The sequence below is a fragment of the Pongo abelii genome, chromosome 13 (genome assembly GCF_028885655.2).
Source record: "Pongo abelii isolate AG06213 chromosome 13, NHGRI_mPonAbe1-v2.0_pri, whole genome shotgun sequence".
NCBI lineage: Eukaryota > Metazoa > Chordata > Mammalia > Primates > Hominidae > Pongo > Pongo abelii.
Window position 1 is genome coordinate 123,729,250 of NC_071998.2, and position 18,876 is coordinate 123,748,125.

The window sequence follows — 18,876 nt, forward strand, 5'->3', positions numbered from 1 at the left end:
GGGAAGTGACCCTCCGCCCAGGTTCTCCCACCACCAGTTTATTGGGGTCCTGGTCCACTTGGCGGTTATATTTGCACGGACAGTTACTGAAGTGTGGTAAAAATCAGCCTAGTGGGTAAAGGTTACATAGCTTCACTGAATACATGAGGAAACCAAATGAATTAGTATAGAGAACAGCTTAAGAAACAAAGCTCTCGCGGAAGACAGGTCCGCGGTGATTTCTGGGCATTGGATCGGTTATGGCTGAACCAGGCCTGTCAGGGCTTATTTCTTCAGCGAGGTGGGCACTGGGGGCTGCCACTTACGACTGCTGATCTGTGAGAACTTGAGGGCCACAGAAAGGCTACTTCGGGCCACCATCTCACCAATCGTCTTCCAGTCATTCCCAAGGAGAGAATGGTACATCTTTAACTTCTCAGTATCTCTTTCGCTATACCTAGGAGAAAGGGAAAATGTTTTACAAGTTTAAACTAACTATCAGATTAAAAATGGTATTCTCATCCCAGTACGCAGCAATCGTGGGGAAAGCTAAATGGGGCAGGCTGTCAGGGAACCCGGTCACAGCTCTCTTCACTTCCTGTTGGCGTCTCAATGGTGGTCATCCTATCAATCAATCACTGAAGTCGAGACCAGAGGCCTGGCTCAACTGAACAGCAGCCAGAGCAATCACTTAGCCCTTCTTCAGCTCAGAGCCTCTGTCCCCGCATGCTTGCCAGTGCAGTTGAAAGGGTGCGTTTTCAGGGAGTGCCTCCCTGACCCCCTTAGCCTGAAGTCCCCCTGTTGATTGCTCCTGGAGAACACCGTGCTTCTCTTTCATAGCACTGGTCACAACCTGCACTCACACGTGCACAGTCTCCCTTATTCACGCCTCTTCCTCTAGACCAGCACTGCCCAACAGAAACATAATACGAGCCTCTTACGGAGTTTAAGTTTCCTAGCAGTCATAGGAAAATTCACTTTACCTAGTTTTAATAAAAGGAACTTTAAGAATATATTTCTTACATGGACATGTTGCGTGATGAAAAACAAAAACAAAAAATAATATATTTCATTGAACTCAATACATTCAAAATGCCTATCATTTCAACACGTCATCAGTATCAAAAAATATCAACGATGTATTTCACATTCGGTTCTTCATCTTGAGCCTTCAAAACCCAGCATGTGTTTTACTCTGACAGCACATCTCAATGTGGACTAACTACATTTCAAATGTTCCACAGGCCCAGGAGGCTGCTGGTAACCATACTGGAAGATACAGCTCTAGAAGGGAAGTTCCATGAGGGCAGAGATCTTGTCAGTTTCGTATACTATGGTATCCATAATGCTTGACAGACAACAGACATTCCATAAACATGCAACAAATGGCTTTACTGTAAATATGTAACTACTTAAGAAATGTAAAGTGCATTCATCCTACATAAAAATTGGGAGCAAGCCCCCCAAAACTGGCCATAAACAGAATCTCTGCAGCACTGTGACATGTTCATGATGGCCATAATGCCCACGCTGGAAGGTTGTGGGTTTATGGGAAAGAGGGCAAGGAACACCTGGCCTGCCCAGGGCGGAAAACCGCTTAAAGGCATTCTTAAGCCACAAACAATAGCATGAGCGATCTGTGCCGTAAGGACCTGCTCCTGCTGCAGTTAACTAGCCCAACCTATTCCTTTAATCCGGCCCATCCCTTCGTTTCCCATAAGGGATACTTTTAGTTAATTTAATATCTATAGAAACAATGCTAATGACTGGCTTGCTGTTAATAAACACGTGGGTAAATCTCTGTTCAGGGCTCTCAGCTCTGAAGACTGTGAGACCCCTGATTTCCCACTTCACACCTCTATATTTTTGTGTGTGTGTCTTTAATTCCTCTAGCGCCGCTGGGTTAGGGTCTCCCTGACCGAGCTGGTCTCGGCAAATACATACATTAAAGTACTAAGAAAAGCACTATAATATTATAAATGGATTTTAAGATTAAACACCTAAATATTTAAGTAAATAAAAAGCAATCTTTATAACATCTTCAGATTCCTATCTGAGTAGGAATGGTGGTTTATGTCATCACTAAGAAGTCCTAAAAAATACAATTTCTTTTTTTTTTTTTTTTTTCTTTGAGACAGGGTCTGGCTCTGTCACCCAGGCTGGAGCACAGTGGCATGATCATGGCTCACTGCAACCTCCACCTCCTGGGATCAAGCGATCCTCCCACCTCAGCCTCCCAAGTAGCTGGGACATGCCACCATACCAGGCTAATTTTTGTATTTTTTGTAGAGCCACGTTGCCCAAGCTGGTCTCAAACTCCTAATCCAGTGATCCGCCTGCCTCAGCCTCCCAAAGTGCTGGGATTACAGGCATGAGCCACCGCACCCAGCCAAAAACAAACAATAACATCGGAGCATTTTCAGACATTTGTCTGTAAATGCAGCATATGGTGAATAGAAACTGGTTATTCTTCACTATTTTTTTTGAGACGGAGTCTTGCTGTGTTTCCCAGGCTGGAGTGCACTGGCGCAATCTCGGTTAACAGCAACCTCTGCCTCACAGGTTCAAGCAATCTTCCTGCCTCAGCCTCCCAGGTAGCTGGGATTATAAGCGTTTGCCACCATGCCCAGCTAATTTTTGTATTTTTAGTAGAGATAAGGTTTCACTATGTTGGCCAGTCTGGTCTCGAACTTCTGACCTCAAGTGATCTGCCCACCTCAGCCTCTCAAAGTGCTGGGAATTACAGGCGTCAGCCACCATGCCTGGCCTATTTTTCACTATTAAGAATCATGGCTGTAAGCCAGGTGTGGTGGCTCAAGCCTCTAATCCCAGCACTTTGGGAGGCCGAGGCAGGAGGATCACTTGAGGTCAGGAATTTGAGACTAGCCTGGTCAACATGGTGAAACCTCGTCTCCACTAAAAATATAAAAATCAGCTGGGTGTGGTGGCACATGCCTGTAGTCCCAGCCTCTTGGGAGGCTGAGGCAGGATAATCGCTTGAACCCAGGAGGTGGAGGTTCCACTGAGCCGAGTTCGCACCACTGCACTCCAGTCTGGGTGACCGAGTGAGACCCTGTTCCAAAAAAAAAAAAAAAAAAAAAAAAATTGCCAGACACGGTATCTCACACCTGTAATCCCAGCACTGTGGGAGGCTGAGGCGGGTGGATCACCTGAGGTCAGGAGTTCCAGACCAGTCTGACCAATATGGTGAAACCCCGTCTCTACTAAAAACACAAAAATTAGCCAGGCGTGGTGGTGGGTGCCTGTAGTCCCAGCTACTCGGGAGGCTGAGGCAGGAGAATTGCTTGAATCTGGGAGGTGGAGGTTGCAGTGAGCCAAGATCGCGCCATTGCACTCCAGCCTGAGGCGACAGACTGAGACTCCATTTCAAAAAAAAAAAAACAACAACAACAACAAATCAACAACAAAAATTAAAAATTAAAATAATAATAATTCTTTGATTTTTTTACTTTCTGTTTTTTTCAGTCAGGAATTGCTTACGATAAAAATATTCTAAGGGTAAATGATCACCACAACACAAATAATATAGCACAAATAGATGAACTGTTAGATTATTAGAATGACTCTAAAAATTACTCTAAAAATTTCATTCCTCTATGTGTGTCACAGGTGGAAATATATTACCTCAGCTGCCACCATTAACCTGCCAAAAGCATTCTTGTAAGTCCCATTTAAAATGTTACCTTTAGTGGATTTTCTTAAAAGTTCTGTTCACAACTGTCTAACCTCAGGGTTGGGGAAAAACAGGCAGGGCAGATCTCAGTCTGTGTGTGAACTTTCCTCACCTAAGGCTGATTTCTTTCTGTAAAAATTTTAAAAAGGAAACTGAGGTCACCTCAACGTTGAAAGTTTAGGTAATGACGTATGTCTCAGTTTACAATCACAGAGCTAAGCAGAACTCAACTGCCGCTGCCAGAAGATTTATGAAAGCTGCCTCTCACAGAGAGGTCAAGCAGCTGAGTAGAAGGTAGTTTTCGGGGGGTCCTTGGAATCCGAGCTAACACCTTCCTGTTTCTCCTTCTGTCCTTGAGCAGAGTGCTAACGTGCTAACCTAAACACTCGGTCTACGTTTGGTTTGTTTTTAAATGTGGAATGTTGGAAACAAATTATAATCGGATATTGTATTTGAGGAAAAGGAAGGAGAGAATGACAACCGGGTTAAGCACCCTGGGTTGATACCACTGAACTGCATTTAAGGGACCTAATCCCAGCACTTACCTCTACCTTCAAATAGTTACTAAAAACCCACAGCACTCTGCTAAGTGCTGAAGGGAACATGTGTCGAGATGGGATGTTTGGGTTCACAAGGAGCTTACAACGTAAGCAGAGAGCAGAGCAAACAGGAGTCACAGCACATGAGGCAGCGTCTGGGGAGTGCTAAAGAAAAAGTGGAGAGAAAGCTGCAGATGCAGGAAACAGAAGGCCACCACGGCTTCACTAAAGAGGTGGGAATGGAAAAGGCCATGAAGACACACATTTGACAACAAATATGCCATCTGGTTTCACACACACAAATCTTCGTTATTCTTCCTGCTAATCCACTGCTGTGAATATTTTGATTTATGGTATCAGCAAAGACTAGAGAAATGTTCTGTCTCAAGCTGCTAAGACTTTTTTCTTACCTGCCTTTGTAATTGTTGACATCGAACATCTTCTTTGCTCGATAGTATATAAGTTTCCAGGGCCGGGCAATGTTCCTCCCTAAAGTCAGAAGAAAGGTGATCAGAGGGACTCACATGAAATGAAGTCGCAATTGTAAAAGGAACCCAGAACAGCCCTCATAACAACATGAACTATTCTAAGCCCCGTGTTAAGGCTGGGATTTCCTATGTCCTGAAGAAAGCTGACTTGTTTTTTTTGGTTTTTTTTTTTTTGAGAGAGTCTCACTCTGTCGCTGAGGCTGGAGTGCAGTGGCACTGTGTCGGCTCACTGCAACCTCCCTCTCTTGGGTTCAAGCAATTCTCCTGCCTCAGCCTCCTGAGTAGCTGGGATTACAGGTGTCCACCACCACGCCTGGCTAGTTTTTATATTTTTAGCAGAGACGGGGTTTCACCATGTTGGCCAGGCTGGTCTTGAACTCCTGACCTCAGGTGATCTGCCCGCCTCGGCCTCCCAAAGTGCTGGGATTACAGGCATGAGCCACCGCGCCCGGCCTAAGAAAGCTGCCTTGAAGAGCAGATACACACAATCATCAGTTTCCTTGGAGATCTCCGAAAACTAAATGCTTAGTACCCTGAGGCTCCAGCTTCCAATCTATGCAATTTGTGGAAAGAATACTTAAGAGGCAAAGTAGTTTTAAGATAATTTGAATTAAGAGGAAGAGAACACTGCGGTGGAGAATACAGGGTTAACAGTTTTCCAGAAGATGACCAACAATCTTTCCCAAATCAGCTTTTCTCACTTTCCCACTCTAAGGTGAAATAATCCCTCAAATGGGGCGTACTAGCCTGTTTTTCTTCGTGGATTCCACAGAACACCTAAGAAATTATCCTCTTCAAATTCAAGAGATTTGCTTTCGCTCTGATCCTATATGACAGCATGACCTTCTAACTTCACAGGCAGCACCTCCAGTCGGAGGGTTCCAGTTACAAAGCACACATATGGCAACACTTAAAAAACATGGGAGACCACGGTGTGTATAAGGATGTGCTTTGTGCAGCGTACACAAAATATAAATAAGGAACAGGAGGAGAAACCAAAACCATAACTATTGCCAAGGAAGAAAGGTAAAAGTTGATCATTTAATTTTTCACACTGAACTTGGGAGACATGAACACATTCCAAATCCCAGAAAGTACAGACTGGCAATAAGAATACCATCAGGGCCAGGCGCGGTGGCTCATGCCTGTAATCCCAGCACTTTGGGAGGCCGAGGCGGGCGGATCATGAGGTCAGGAGATCGAGACCACCCTGGCTAACAAGGTGAAACCCCATCTCTACTAAAAATACAAAAAATTAGCCTGGTGTGGTGGCAGGTGCCTGTAGTCCCAGCTACTCAGGAGGCTGAGGCAGGAGAATCACTTGAACCCCAGAGGTGGAGGTTGCAGTGAGCCAAGACTGCACCACTGCACTCCAGCCTGGGCAACAGAACAAGACTCCGTCTCAAAAAAAAAAAAAAAAGAATATCAGCAATCACCACAGTTAATGTGCGCCGCCTGCAAGCAATGGGCCAGGTACCATGCTAACGTTTACCATGGGTTATCTTGTTTATGGCTGGAAGGCTGTGGATGGTCAAAGAGTGATTGTTTCTAAACTTACCAATGTGTAATCTAAACGAGTATCTCCTTTTTAAGTTGGTGATCGCAGATTTTTCCTCAGGATATCTGTCTGTGTACAGCAGCTTGTCTGCACTCTCAATGCCTGTCAGGGCTAGAAAGTCTTCCACATTTTTCTCTAACTGCTTATTTTCCTTTACAGAAAACTTGCCAAATTTAATAGCGACACCTAGGATTGGGAAGGAATAGGGAGAAAGTGTGTACTGTTAATAATGAACAAAAGCAAACCTACGACTTGGTTTTTCATTAGCAATGACAGTACCTTGGGCCAACAGTCCCAACACCTGACATTCACCCTCCTGCCTGCACTTGCAGATTTGGCGTTTCCTTCAGGGTTCAGCCCAGGCCACACCTCTTCTGTCAGTGTCTTCCCGGGTCATCCTATTCCAAAGTGACCTTTCCTGTTTCATCTATCTTTTTTAAAATAGTTTTCAAATTTATTTATGCATTCTTTAGAGATAGGGTCTTGCTTTTTCACCCAGGCTGGAGTGCAGTGGCATGATCAAAGTTCACTGCAACCTTCAACTCCTGGGCTCAAGTGATTCTCCCGCCTCAGACTCCTGAGTAGCTGGGACTACAGGTGTGTGTGACCCCTGGCTAATTTTTTATTTTTTGTAAGACGGGGTCTTGCTGTTTTGCCCAGACTGGTCTTAAACTCCAGGCCTCAAGCAATTCTCCTGCCTTGGCCTCCTAAAGTGCTGGGATTACAGGTGTGAGGCACCTCACTTGGCCTAGGTTTACTTTAAAAATATCTTATGGGCAAGGCACAGTGGCTCATGCCTGTAATCCCAGCACTTTGGGAGGCCGAGACAGGCGAATCATGAGGTCAGGAGTTTGAGACCAGCCTAGTCAATAATATGGTGAAACGCCATCTCTACTAAAAATATAAAAATTAGCTGGGCATGGTGGCAGGCGCCTGTAGTTCCAGCTACCTGGGAGGCTGAGGCAGGAGAACCACTTGAACCCGGGAAGCGTAGGTTGCAGTGAGCCGAGATCACGCCACTGCACTCCAGCCTGGGCTACAGAGCGAGACTCTCTCAAAAAAAAAAAAAAAAAAAAAAGGAAAAAAAAAGTATTTTATAAAATACATACTCATAAAAATTTCAACACAACACACCAAAATGGGATTCTCTACCACTCTATAATTGTGTGTAAGTGGGTAGCGCTGTCTTTTTTGCTTAATTTGTTTTGTCTATTTTTCTGAATCTCTTCAATCCCATTAATTCTGGAAGGTTATGACTCCTCTTTTTACTTTTTTCAATGACCAGTTGTATTGGGTGTCACACAGCAGATACTCAGTAAATATTGCTCATTTGTAGTATACAGCCTTAAATTTGCAGTTTATTCTTAAGTCCAATAAGCTTTATTATTGGATTTAAGAATAATAAAGGTTATTTATTATTCTTAATAATAATAATTCTTAATAAGGGAGGTTCAGAAACAGTGAAATCAAGAAGGTGATCAAGTCTACTACAACTGGCTCACCATCAATTTAATATCTGGAGAAAGAAACGATACCTCATTAAAGTTTATTTTGACAGCATTTTAATTTTATATAACTGTTGTATCATTTCCGGTGTCTCAACCAATTAATCTCTCGTCCCTTCTCTTCTTAGTGGGAATTAATTATCTGGTCTCTTTAGCCCCATTCTTCGTGGCCACCTTTACCAGAAACTGGGCAAGAAGAGGAAAAGCAAGTGCACTTCATTTTGCTAATTTTACAGCTTGGACAATTCTGGTAGGAGACAGAGGTGAAGGCAGAGAAAGAATGCTTCTTGTCGATCTATAAATCTGAATCATCCATAAAAGAAAGGCAGGTGCTAGCTCTGCATACAGGAAGTTCAACAAACACTAAGGCCCCACAAGCTCACCTTGTGCTTTAAATTCCTTAAACCGTTCCAAGTCGTCCCGGTACATCCGCTTGATTGTGCTGGTGGCCCTATCCTTGATGTTAGGAATGAACTCCTGAAGCTGTCTCACGGCAGTACCCAAATCCGCATCTGAATCATCGGCATCTCCTGAATCTGCAGATAAACATCTTGTTTCGGAATCTTCAGCTGTTTCCACATTGTGTTCTTCATTGGCAGGTTCTAACCTAAGGGGTTAGAAAATTAGGTTGACTAACATTAACACATCACTTGACCTCATAACTTTTAAACTTTTCCTTCTTTTTTTTTTGTGAGACAGAGTCTTCCTCTGTCGCCAGGCTGGAGTGCAATGGTGCGATCTCAGCTCACTGTAACTTCTGCCTCCGGTTCAAGCGATTCTCCTGCCTCAGCCTCCCGAGTAGCTGGGACTACAGGCGCGCGCCACCATGCCCGGCTAACTTTTTATTTTTAGTAAAGACAGGGTTTCGCCATGTTGGCTTAGGCTGGTCTCGAACTCCTGGCCTCAAGTGACTCACCCACCTTGGCCTCCCAAAGTGCTGGGATTACAGGCATGAGCCACCACGCCTGGCCTTAAACTGCTCTTAAAATGGCTCTCACTTAGGCTACTAGAATATTAAAGCAAGATGAGATCTTGGAGTTGACTCAGTCCGTGATTTTCAAACTTTTTACTGGAACTTGAATTACTTGGATATATCTCAGAGGCAGCCTAGAAGCTAAACATGCAGCCCTAAGCCCTATTTCCACTGGTTATTTGCTCAGACTATTTTTCAAAGGTAATTTGGGCTTTTAAATTTACTCAGATTTTCTAGGGCTGGAATAGTTCTTAGTGAAAATCGAATCTGTCTTATTTCACACATGAAGAAATTAAACTACCTGCCAAGTTTACACTTGGCAGGTAGTTTAAAGATGTACGATATTCTGTATGTTGAGGGTCTACCTCTTGATGATTTTTGCCATTTAATATGTATGTGCTAAGGCCAGGCACGGTGGTTCACGCCTGTAATCCCAGCACTTTGGGAGGCTGAGGCAGGCAGATCACCTGAGGTCGGGAGTTCGAGACCAGCCTGACTAACAAGGACAAACCTCGTCTCTACTAAAAATACAAAATTAGCCAGGCATGGTGCATGCCTGTAATCTCAGCTACTCTGGAGGCTGAGGCTGGAGAATCGCTTGAACCCGGGAGGTGGAGGGTGTGGTGAGCCGAGATCACACCATTGCATTCCAGCCTGGGCAACAAGAGCAAATCTCCATTTCAAAAACAAAAACAAACAAATAAAAAAAAGTCTGTGCTAAATAAAGAGGCATGGGCAGCATCCATACAAAAGAAATATACCAGCAGCTGGAATACCACTCCCTCGTTACCTTGGCGCCTCTTGCACATGCTTGTTTGCCGAACAGGCCTGGGTTTTCTTTTGTCGGCGCCCGGGTTTCACACTTTCTTCCATCATGGTGCCATCACCTTCTACTGAATCAAAGAGTGTGCTCTCAGAGTTCTTACTGGGCACTGAAAAATCATCACCAGACGCTATGGCCCTTTTGACAGACGTAAGCTTCCTTTTCTTAGACTTCTTCTTTGTACTGTTGGATTCCTTGAACCCTTTAAGAGCCGTACTGCCTTCCACAGTCCCAACCTCACTGTCCACCTGTGATCCTTCAGGGTATGCACTCTCGAGGCTCTCAGGCATGGCCACTGCCTCAAATTCCTGGTGATTGGACTTTTTCTTTTTTTTCTTAGACTTGTTTTTATAAGCAGGTGCTGGTAGTTCTGCAGTTTCACCATGTAGGCCCACAGCAGGCCGGGATTCCTGCATATCAGCCCCAACCTCACTGCCCACTTGTGATCCTTCAGGCATGGCCACTGCCTCAAATTCGTGGTGACTGGACTTTTTCTTCTTTTTTTTCTTAGACTTTTTTTTGTGAGCAGGTCCTAGCAGTTCTGGAGTTTCATCATCCAAGCCCACAGTAGGCCAAGATCCCTGCATATCAGTCCCAGCCTCTCTGCCTGCTTGCGATCCATCAGGCATGGCCAGTGTCTCATATTCCTGGTTACTGGACTTTTTCTTTTTTTTCTTAGACTTGTTTTTATGAGCAGATGCTGGTAGTTCTGTAATTTCACCCCCTGGACCCACAGAAAGCCAGGACTCCTCCTGGTGGGATTCTGACTGAGGCAGGGCGTCCCTTGCCCACTGGCTCTCCCAGGATGCAGCTTTCCTCTGATGCTTTTTATTCTTTTTCTCCCTAACTTTACTGTGCAGTGCTTCTGATTTATGTGTATGTGACTTAGCAAGTACCTGAAATTTGTCTGTTTTAGGCTTTCTTGGTAACTCCTGTTCCATGCTCATATCAACACAAACGACATCAACATCCTTTCTAAAATGCTTTGGTGTGTTGTTAATATTTTCTTTATCCACAAGGACAACTGTAACACCTGCTTCCTCGTCCACCTCCAAAGCACTATATCTTCTCTTTTTTCTCTTTTTGAGTGTAGAAGTGGCATTTTCAGTCTCATCACAGATTCTGGATTTTTTCAAAGGAGAAGAAATGAGATGCTGGAAATCTTTTTTCCTCTTTTTCCTCCTAGTTATTTGAGACTGTTCATTCACCAGGGAGGAGTCTCTGAAAATTTTGTGGGAATGTTTCTGAGGTCTTTCCTTATGCATAGAACACTTTTTCTTTTTCTTGGCAGAAACTGGAGTGTGGATTTCAAATCTGCTTGATTCTCCTTCCATTTTATTCCTATACGGAAATGTGACAACAATGGTTTATTTTTGCTTTTTTTTTTTGAGACGGAGTCTCACTCTGTCGCCCAGGCTGGAGTGCAGTGGCGCGATCTCGGCTCACTGCAAGCTCCGCCTCCTGGGTTCATGACATTTTCCTGCCTCAGCCTCCCGAATAGCTGGGACTACAGGCGCCCACCACCACGCCCGGCTGATTTTGTTTTTGTATTTTCAGTAGAGATGGGGTTTCACTGTGTTAGCCAGGATGGTCTAGATCTCTTGACCTTGTGATCCGCCCACCTCGGCCTCCCAAAGTGCTGGGATTACAGGCGTCAGCCATCGTGCCCGGCCTATTTTTGCATTTTAAACATAGCCTCAGCAGAAAAAATCACAGGAAAATGAAACTGTATGACAAATGACAAGCCTGTAGTCATGATTACAAATTTTAGATTATTCTAGATACACAGGGGGCTCACTGGAATTCTCTCTGTCTGGTCCCACTGCCTTTATGATGGAGAAAAAAATAGTTAACAGAGAACAACAGTGCCCTGCACCATAAGGCCCCTATCCCCCGCAGCCTCACCTCTGAGCTCATCTTTCCAACTCTGCGTTTAAGCCACAAGCAGCTTCTTTTGCTTCCTCAAACGTGCCACAACCTTTCCCTCCCAGCTCTCCATGAAATTCTCTCCACAGCCTCCCCACCCTCCTTGCCTCCTGCCATCCTTCAGAGCTTGGTTTGAAGATCAGTTCTTCAAGAAAGTTTTCCCTGATTCCTTGGGGTTGGCCTGATTCCCAAGTAATATACTTTCATATTTAAAAAAGAAACACTTATTTAGTCATTTACAGGCTGTCTTCTCTGCTTTTAAAAAAAAAAGACAAAGAAAAAAGAAAACAAGGAAGAAACAGATGGTTTATCTGTCTTGTTCCCCTCTGTGTTTCTACCATGGAGAAGCCATTAGACTCCATTCGAGTGCAGGATCCACAAAAGGGCTTTGCAGTGGGGTATCAGGTATCCACTGACCTCAAACCAGAAGTCGGCCTCTTTGTGAAAGAAGTTGGATATGCCTTGTTAGTGTCCAACAAAGAGCGGACATTCTGCAATACACTGGAATAAATTTCACAAGCCACTAACGTTAATACTCACATATAGGGTGTGTGCACTTGGAATTAAAATACAGAAATATAAATGCACTTTCCAAAAGAGATGTTTAAAAATATAATTTTGCAAACATGTCTTATTGTTCTCTTTGCTCTGTATTGCTTCTGGGTTTCATTTTTTTTGGATTTATCTTTGGCTAAATAACACATTTATGTGGTACAAAAATAAAAATGATCTTCATACTTCCTCTCCTTTCTTACACAGAAGGTAACATCTATATATTGTGATCTGCATTTGCTATTTTCACCTAACAATAGATCCTGGAGCTCTCTCTGTATCAGCGGTCTTTAAAGTCTGAATGCTAAGCACATTTTCTACAGAAGCTACCTAATTTATCCTGGGTAGTAAATATCAGCTGTATTAGACAAGAAATATGTTACTCCCCCAAGTCTAACACACCTGCTTGCACTGCCACATCCTCTCTCTCTCTCTCGCTGCAACAAAGGAAGTGTCCCTTCTGTCAAAGGCTATTTCCTTCCGTTATAGGAAGGAAAATGTGTGCTGGCTCCCAACCCTCTCCTGCCTTCTCAGAGAGATGGTGGTCCCCCAGGTACCCCATCTCTCTCCTGTATCTTCAGCCTGTGTTTTCTAGCAAAACACCAACAATATTTAATCTCCTCTAACTTAAAAAAAAAATGCAACTGTCGTCTAACCCTAAAGTCTCATCCAGCTGTTCTCTTTCTTCCCCTTCACAGCAACATTTCTTGATAGAGAAATCACTCTTTCCATTACCTCACCTTTCATCCACTTATTAACCCACATCCTTGTAGCTCCCACCCCACTACTCCACTGAGACCGTTCCAGCAAGAGTGCCTTTGTCCTTAAAGCCACTAACTTCAACAGACGCTTTTCAGGCCCATCTTTTAGGACCTCTTAATAAATCACGAACAGAGCAAAGCAGATTATTTCTTTTTTTTTCTTTTTCTTTTGAGACGGAGTCTCGCTCTGTCGTCCAGGCTGGAGTGCAGTGGCGCGATCTCGGCTCACTGCTAAGCTCCGCCTCCCGGGTTCACGCCATTCTCCTGCCTCAGCCTCCAGAATAGCTGGGACTACAGGCGCCCGCCACCACGCCTGGCTAATTTTTTTTGTATTTTTTAGTAGAGACGGAGTTTCACCGTGTTAGCCAGGATGGTCTCGATCTCCTGACCTCGTGATCCGCCTGCCTCAGCCTCCCAAAGTGCTGGGATTACAGGCGTGAGCCACCGGCTTATTTCTTTTCTTTCTTTTTTTTTTTTTTGGAGACAGAATCTCGTTCTGTCACCCAGGCTGGAGTGCAGTGGCGCGACCTCGGCTCACTGCAACCTCCGCCTCCTGGGTTCAAGCGATTCTCCTGCCTCAGCCACCGGAGTAGCAGCTGGGATTACAGGAGCGCGCCACTAAGCCTGGCTAATCTTTGTATTTTTAGTAGAGACGGGGTTTTGCCATGTTGGCCAGGCTGGTCTTGAACTCCTGACCTCAGGTGACCCACCTGCCTCGGCCTCCCAAAGCGCTGGGATGACAGGCGTAAGCCACAGCACCCGGCCTTGATTTCTTTAAATAACATTTCCCCTTCCAACAGTTCCTTTCCTTCTTTTTTGTAAATACTTCCTAGGCTGCTCTCTGGTCTCTGGAGCCCAGTACAACCTTCTAAATATATAGTCTCTCCCTGCTAAAAACTTTTTAGGGTTCCCCTGTTATTCTTTAGATAAAGTCGAAATCCTCACAGACCTGCAAGAGTCTTCATTTCTTCATAATCTAGCCTAGAGATGGAGAGAGGTAAGTTCATGCCTACCTCTCTACCTCTCACTTCTCTCTAGGTTTCAGAAACCCTGCTATTTTCAGTTCCTAGAATACACTACCTTCCTTTTCGTCTCAGGAACTTTGCAAAAACAGCCCATTCCATCAGGAAAGCTCTTCCTCCGCATCACCATTCTGCCCTTTAACTGGTTCAAAGAATGAAAGCCACTTTCTCAAGAGGACCTCTCTAACTCCTTAGCAGGTCTCATCTTCCTGGTGAACAGTGTTTCCCAACAACCAGCTGCTTCCCATCGCACTTTTGGCAGTTATAATATGATCGGCTTCTTGAGGGCTGGAATCCTGGCCATCTTGCTCCCAAATGGCTCCCCAGTCAGTGCTCGATACATATCGAAAGAACGGATATGCATTTATCCCCCCTTACTCAGAACACACACTTCCCGCCCTGCAGGTACGTGCCCAAACCTGGTCCCGGATTCTCTCACCGCCTTTAGGGTGCGAGAGAGACCCCGCTCTGCTCCCGGGTGGGCGCTCCGGGGCTGAGACGGGAGGAACTAATTAGATGTGAATTCTGTATCTTCTCACTCCCAAAGACCCAAGCCTCGGCCGGGCGCGGTGGCTCACGCCTGTAATCCTAGCACTTTGGGAGGCCGAGGCGGGTGGATCACCTGAGGTCAGGAGTTCGAGACCAGCCCGGCCAACATGATGAAACCCTGTCTCTACTAAAAATACAAAAATTAGCTAGGCGTGGTGGCCGGCGCCTATAATCCCAGCTACTCGGGAGGCTGAGATAGGAGAATCGCTTGAACCTAGGAGGCGGAGGTTGCAGTGAGCCGAGATAGCGCTACCGCACTCCAGCCTGGGCGACAAGGGCAAGACTCCATCTTTAAAAAAAAAATAAAAAAAAAAGACCCGAGCCTCAGTTTCCCCGAGATAAGGCGTGGGGCGAACACCGCGGCCTGGAGACCTCTGGCCAAAAGGCGGGTCTCCCAGAAGAAGGGGAAACCCACCACCCCACGCTGGGTTTTTACGTGCGCATTTTGAAAAACAGAAACAACAAAGACGCTTTCAACTTACCCTCCGAAAGCGCTGCCACCTTTCTCCCAACCCGGAAGTACTGCTGTTGAGGAAGCGGAAGTAGTAATGCGTCGCCTTCCGGCCCCCTCGGCGTCACGCTGCCATGGTAACAAGGCCGCTGCTAGGCCATGGAGGCGCGCACAGTTGCCTACCCATTTTCCTTCTGGGTCCTTTAGAGGTCAGATGGGGTAGAGCGTGCTCCTAAAACGAAGAAAGTAGGACAGAATCGCCCTTCGTTGACGTACTAATGCATGCTTGCATTCCATTTATTCCAGTTTTTGGTGAACTACAGGAACAAATTGGGAAGACAGATGACAAATCAACTAAGATAATTTCAGATTATCTTGTAAGGAAAATAAAATAGGGTAACGTGATGGAGAGTGACTAGGGGACAGTGGGTGCTACTTTAGATGTAAGAGAGGGCTCACTGAGGAGTGACATTTGAACTGAGTTCTAAATGGAAAGGGCAGGCAAAAAATCTAGGCAGAAGAGTGTTCCAGGCTGGAAGTGAGTGCAAAAGTCCTGAACTTGGTTGCTGGAGGACCTGGGACCAGGCCAGAGCAGCTGGAGCACAGAGTGAAACCACACAGTGAACCCACACGGTGACAGACAGGTCGCACACGCCCAGCCTAAGTGAATGCATGTGACTGCAGGGGAGGGGGTGGGAGATGAAGTCAGAGGTCTGCAGGGGCTATCTGGTGCAGAGGCTGATGGATGTTAAGCTTGGATGAAGTCTCAGAAGCTTAGAGTTAGCAGGAGCTTTGGAGATCTATCCCAGTCTTCCCATTTCAACGGAATCCTGAAGAGACTTAGCTAAAAGGGCAGCTTTAACCTGGCCATCAATTCGAGGCCATTATATTTACCAACCAAACGTTTAACCTTTTTGGATAGTGAACATATACGATATAGGCAACAAGTTTTCTCACTTAATCCTTGTAATGAGGTATTATTAGCCCCACCTTATGGATGAGAAACCTGGGTTTACAGTAACTTGTCCAAGGTGACTTAAATGGGCCAGCCGGAAATCAGACCTATGCTCTTTCTACTACTCCACTATCTTGCCCCTCACTGTTCCACCTGACTTATATGTGATCTGCCAAGTGGCTTTGACTAAAATATGCACAACCTATGCTTCCGTGAAAGTCTGGAAGGGAAGCAGATTGGAGAAACGATGAGCCTATATATGCGCTCATGTTGCCATGCAAGGGCTGCTCTGGGATGTGGATGTGCAGTTGGAGCTCCGTCTGGAGAAGTCTGTAAATGTGGTGTTGTCCACTGTTGATATGTAAGGCCTTGAAGTCCAGGTTCATCATTGGTGTCATGTGTTCTGTGGTGACCCCACTTACCCAGAGCCTTGTGGTGCTAGTGATGCATGAATGAACCCACAAAAGGCTGGCGCTAGAGGAGAGATTAGATATCATCCAGGTTAGTGGTTTCCAATCCTCCTCCAACTGCACCAATCACCTGGGAAGCTTTTCTTTTTTAAAATGCAGATTCTCAACTTTGCAATGGATTTTATATTAAACACTATTGATCACATTAAAATCTTCGGACATGATAATGACATTGTAGTTATACATGGGAATGTCCTTGCTACATGATGAAGTACCTAGGGTTAAATATGGTGTTGACAGATATTTTTCAGGTGATTCTGTAATGTGTGTATGTGCATGCTCACACACTCACAGAGAGAGAGAGCAAGAAAATGTGGCCAGTGCTGGGGACGGGTGAATCTGTTAGTCCAAACTGCACCATTTTGTAAGCCCCCTGCCATTTTGCAGACCTTGGTTAAAGTGAAACATTCCACGGGGGTTCAGGCAGTGAGAAACAGCCTGCCTCTTATCATATTCTGCTGGGAGAAAGTGACAGGAACATCACATTCCACCAGAACAAGGGCCAAACTGCCTCATCATGGGAATACCTTATCAACATCTTCCCGGGCAGCAGGCCATACCCGCGGGCCCCTCCCCGCCCAGGCCTATAATTTCCCCAGCCTGTAAGCAGCGGTAGGCACTGGCATTAAGCTGGTCTTCCACCTCTGTAGGTCTCATACTGGACATAAAGTCTGAATTTGCTGTAGAGCCGCCACTCTTTCTTTAACCCTCCCCTTCCCTTCAAAATCTAACCGAATCTAGGTGAAGCCTATATGTATTTTCATTGTATTCTTCTTTTGACTTTCAACTTTTCTGTAGGTTTGAACTTTTTCACCAAGTTGGGGGTGGGTGGGTAAGGGGATTTTAAAAAATGCAGCATCTGGCCTGGTGAGGTGGCTCATGTCATTATCAGAGCAAGACTCTGTCTCTTAAAAAAAAAAAAAAAAAGGAGAGCCTCAGATGCCATTTCCGGATATTCTGATTCAGTGAGTCTGGGGTGAGTCCTGTGAATCTTCTTTATTCTTTTTTTGGCACATGGTCTCATTCTGTCGTCCAGACTGGAATGTAGTTGCCGAAACACGGCTCATTGTAGTCTCAACCTCCTCAAGCGATCCTCCTGCCTCAGCCTCCCCCATAGCTGGGACCACAGGTATGTGCCACCACACCTGGCTAATTTTTTTAAATTTTTGGTAGAGATGAGACCTCACCATGTTGCCCATGCTGGTCTCAAACTCCTGGGCTCAGGCCATCCTCCCTCCTAGGCTTCCCAAAGCAATGGGATTACATGGGTGAGCCACTGAGCCCAGCCCAAATCTATATTTTTCAATTTCCCTTCATTCCGTTGCTTAAATTTGGGAACCATTGATCTAATCCAACTCTAGCTTTTCCTTGTCACCCATCTCACAGGAAAAAAAGAAAAAAAGCCCTTAGGATCCAAGAGGGTGACTCACCCGAGTCCTCCCAGTGGGTCAGCATCAGCATCAGGCTTGGAATGCATTTCGTGCTCTGTCTCAGGTGTGTGTGTGGCGCAAAGAGCAGAGGTGGGGAGGGGTTGTGAGTGGAATGGGGGTGAGCGGAGGATGGAGTCTTCGACTTGGAAGACAAGTGTAAATGACCCTCTAAGAGCCACGCCGCTTTGAACGCAACCCACTGGAGATTCTCGGTTCTCCTGCATCGATTCAGGAAAACTCCAAACAAGTCCACACTGGTAGCCACCAAGAGTTTCTTGAAAGAAAAGTACAAGCCGAGCCGGGCTCTGTTGGCGTCCCGTCGCCAAGGAGACGGGCCGTTGCATTCGTCCTCCAGGGGTGGTCTTGGTTTTCTTTCCTCTCCCAGTCCGCAACGCGGGGCCCAGGAGACGCCCTGAGGATCCCGCGGGGCTCCTGCAGGGCTCCGGGGCTCTTTGCAATGAGGTGCCCGCGCGAGCGGGGCGCGCCTGGCTCCAGAGGGGTCCTGGCATCTGAGTTTCCCCCTCAGGATCCCAGTGGTGCGGTCCGGGCCGCCCGGCAGGCACTTCGGAGATCCCGGCTGTGCCCGACTTGGGGAAGCGCGCCCAACCCAGCCCGCCGGCCGGCTCCCCGGCAACCCCAAGGATGCCAGAGGCCAGGAGCTCCGGCCCGGACCTCGCGCGATGGAGGAAGCAGCAGCAGCCTGTGCGCCGCACGGTCAGCCAGGTCTGCCCGCCCCCGCGGCGGCCCCTGACCGTGGCGGACATCCGTCCCGGCATGGAGAACGAGCGGCTGGGGGTCGTGCGGGACTCCATGTTTCAGAACCCGCTCATCGTCAAGGTGAGCACCCCACGCCCACCGCGCTTTCGCTGTCGCCGGCTCCGGGCACCCGCGCCGCCTGGGGTCCCCACCCGCAGCGCCCTGGCCCCGCGGCCTGGGGTCCGAGCGCAGCGTGAGAAGCTCCTGCTCTGGTCCAGACAGGCCTGGACCCCCGTGCAGGTCGCGTCGCCTCTCTGAGCCTCGGTTTCCCCATCCTCGCAGTGGGATGATAATGGCACCACTAAAGGGACTGATTGGGAAGATTGAATAGGGTAATTTCTGCGGGACCCCGGGACAGCGCCTGACATGGGGTAAGGCTGCAATGGGGGCTGCTGTGGTTTCCCACAGAGTGAACCCACAGGGTGACAGATAGGTCGCACACGCC

General features: G+C 46.5%; 2 protein-coding genes across 3 annotated transcripts in view; one reads left to right on the top strand and one right to left on the bottom strand.

Moving 5' to 3' along the window:
* Nucleotides 1–17,765, bottom strand: part of TTF1 (transcription termination factor 1) — a 32,607-nt gene extending 14,842 nt beyond the window's left edge. The window contains 7 exon segments of the mRNA XM_002820317.6: nt 306–436; nt 4,623–4,701; nt 6,259–6,444; nt 8,147–8,370; nt 9,527–10,900; nt 14,852–15,052; nt 17,676–17,765. Coding sequence (XP_002820363.6) covers nt 306–436; nt 4,623–4,701; nt 6,259–6,444; nt 8,147–8,370; nt 9,527–10,893 — 1,987 coding nt within the window. The 5' untranslated portion in view covers nt 10,894–10,900; nt 14,852–15,052; nt 17,676–17,765.
* Nucleotides 17,766–18,075: 310 nt separating this feature from the next.
* CFAP77 (cilia and flagella associated protein 77) overlaps nt 18,076–18,876 on the top strand; it is a 160,779-nt gene continuing 159,978 nt past the window's right edge. Inside the window, exon 1 of one of the 2 annotated variants that reach the window (XM_024252098.3) lies at nt 18,076–18,512. In XM_024252098.3, coding sequence (XP_024107866.1) covers nt 18,318–18,512 — 195 coding nt within the window. In that variant the 5' untranslated portion in view covers nt 18,076–18,317. The remainder of the gene's footprint in view (nt 18,513–18,876) is intronic. The other variant, XM_054520761.2, reaches the window with a different exon arrangement.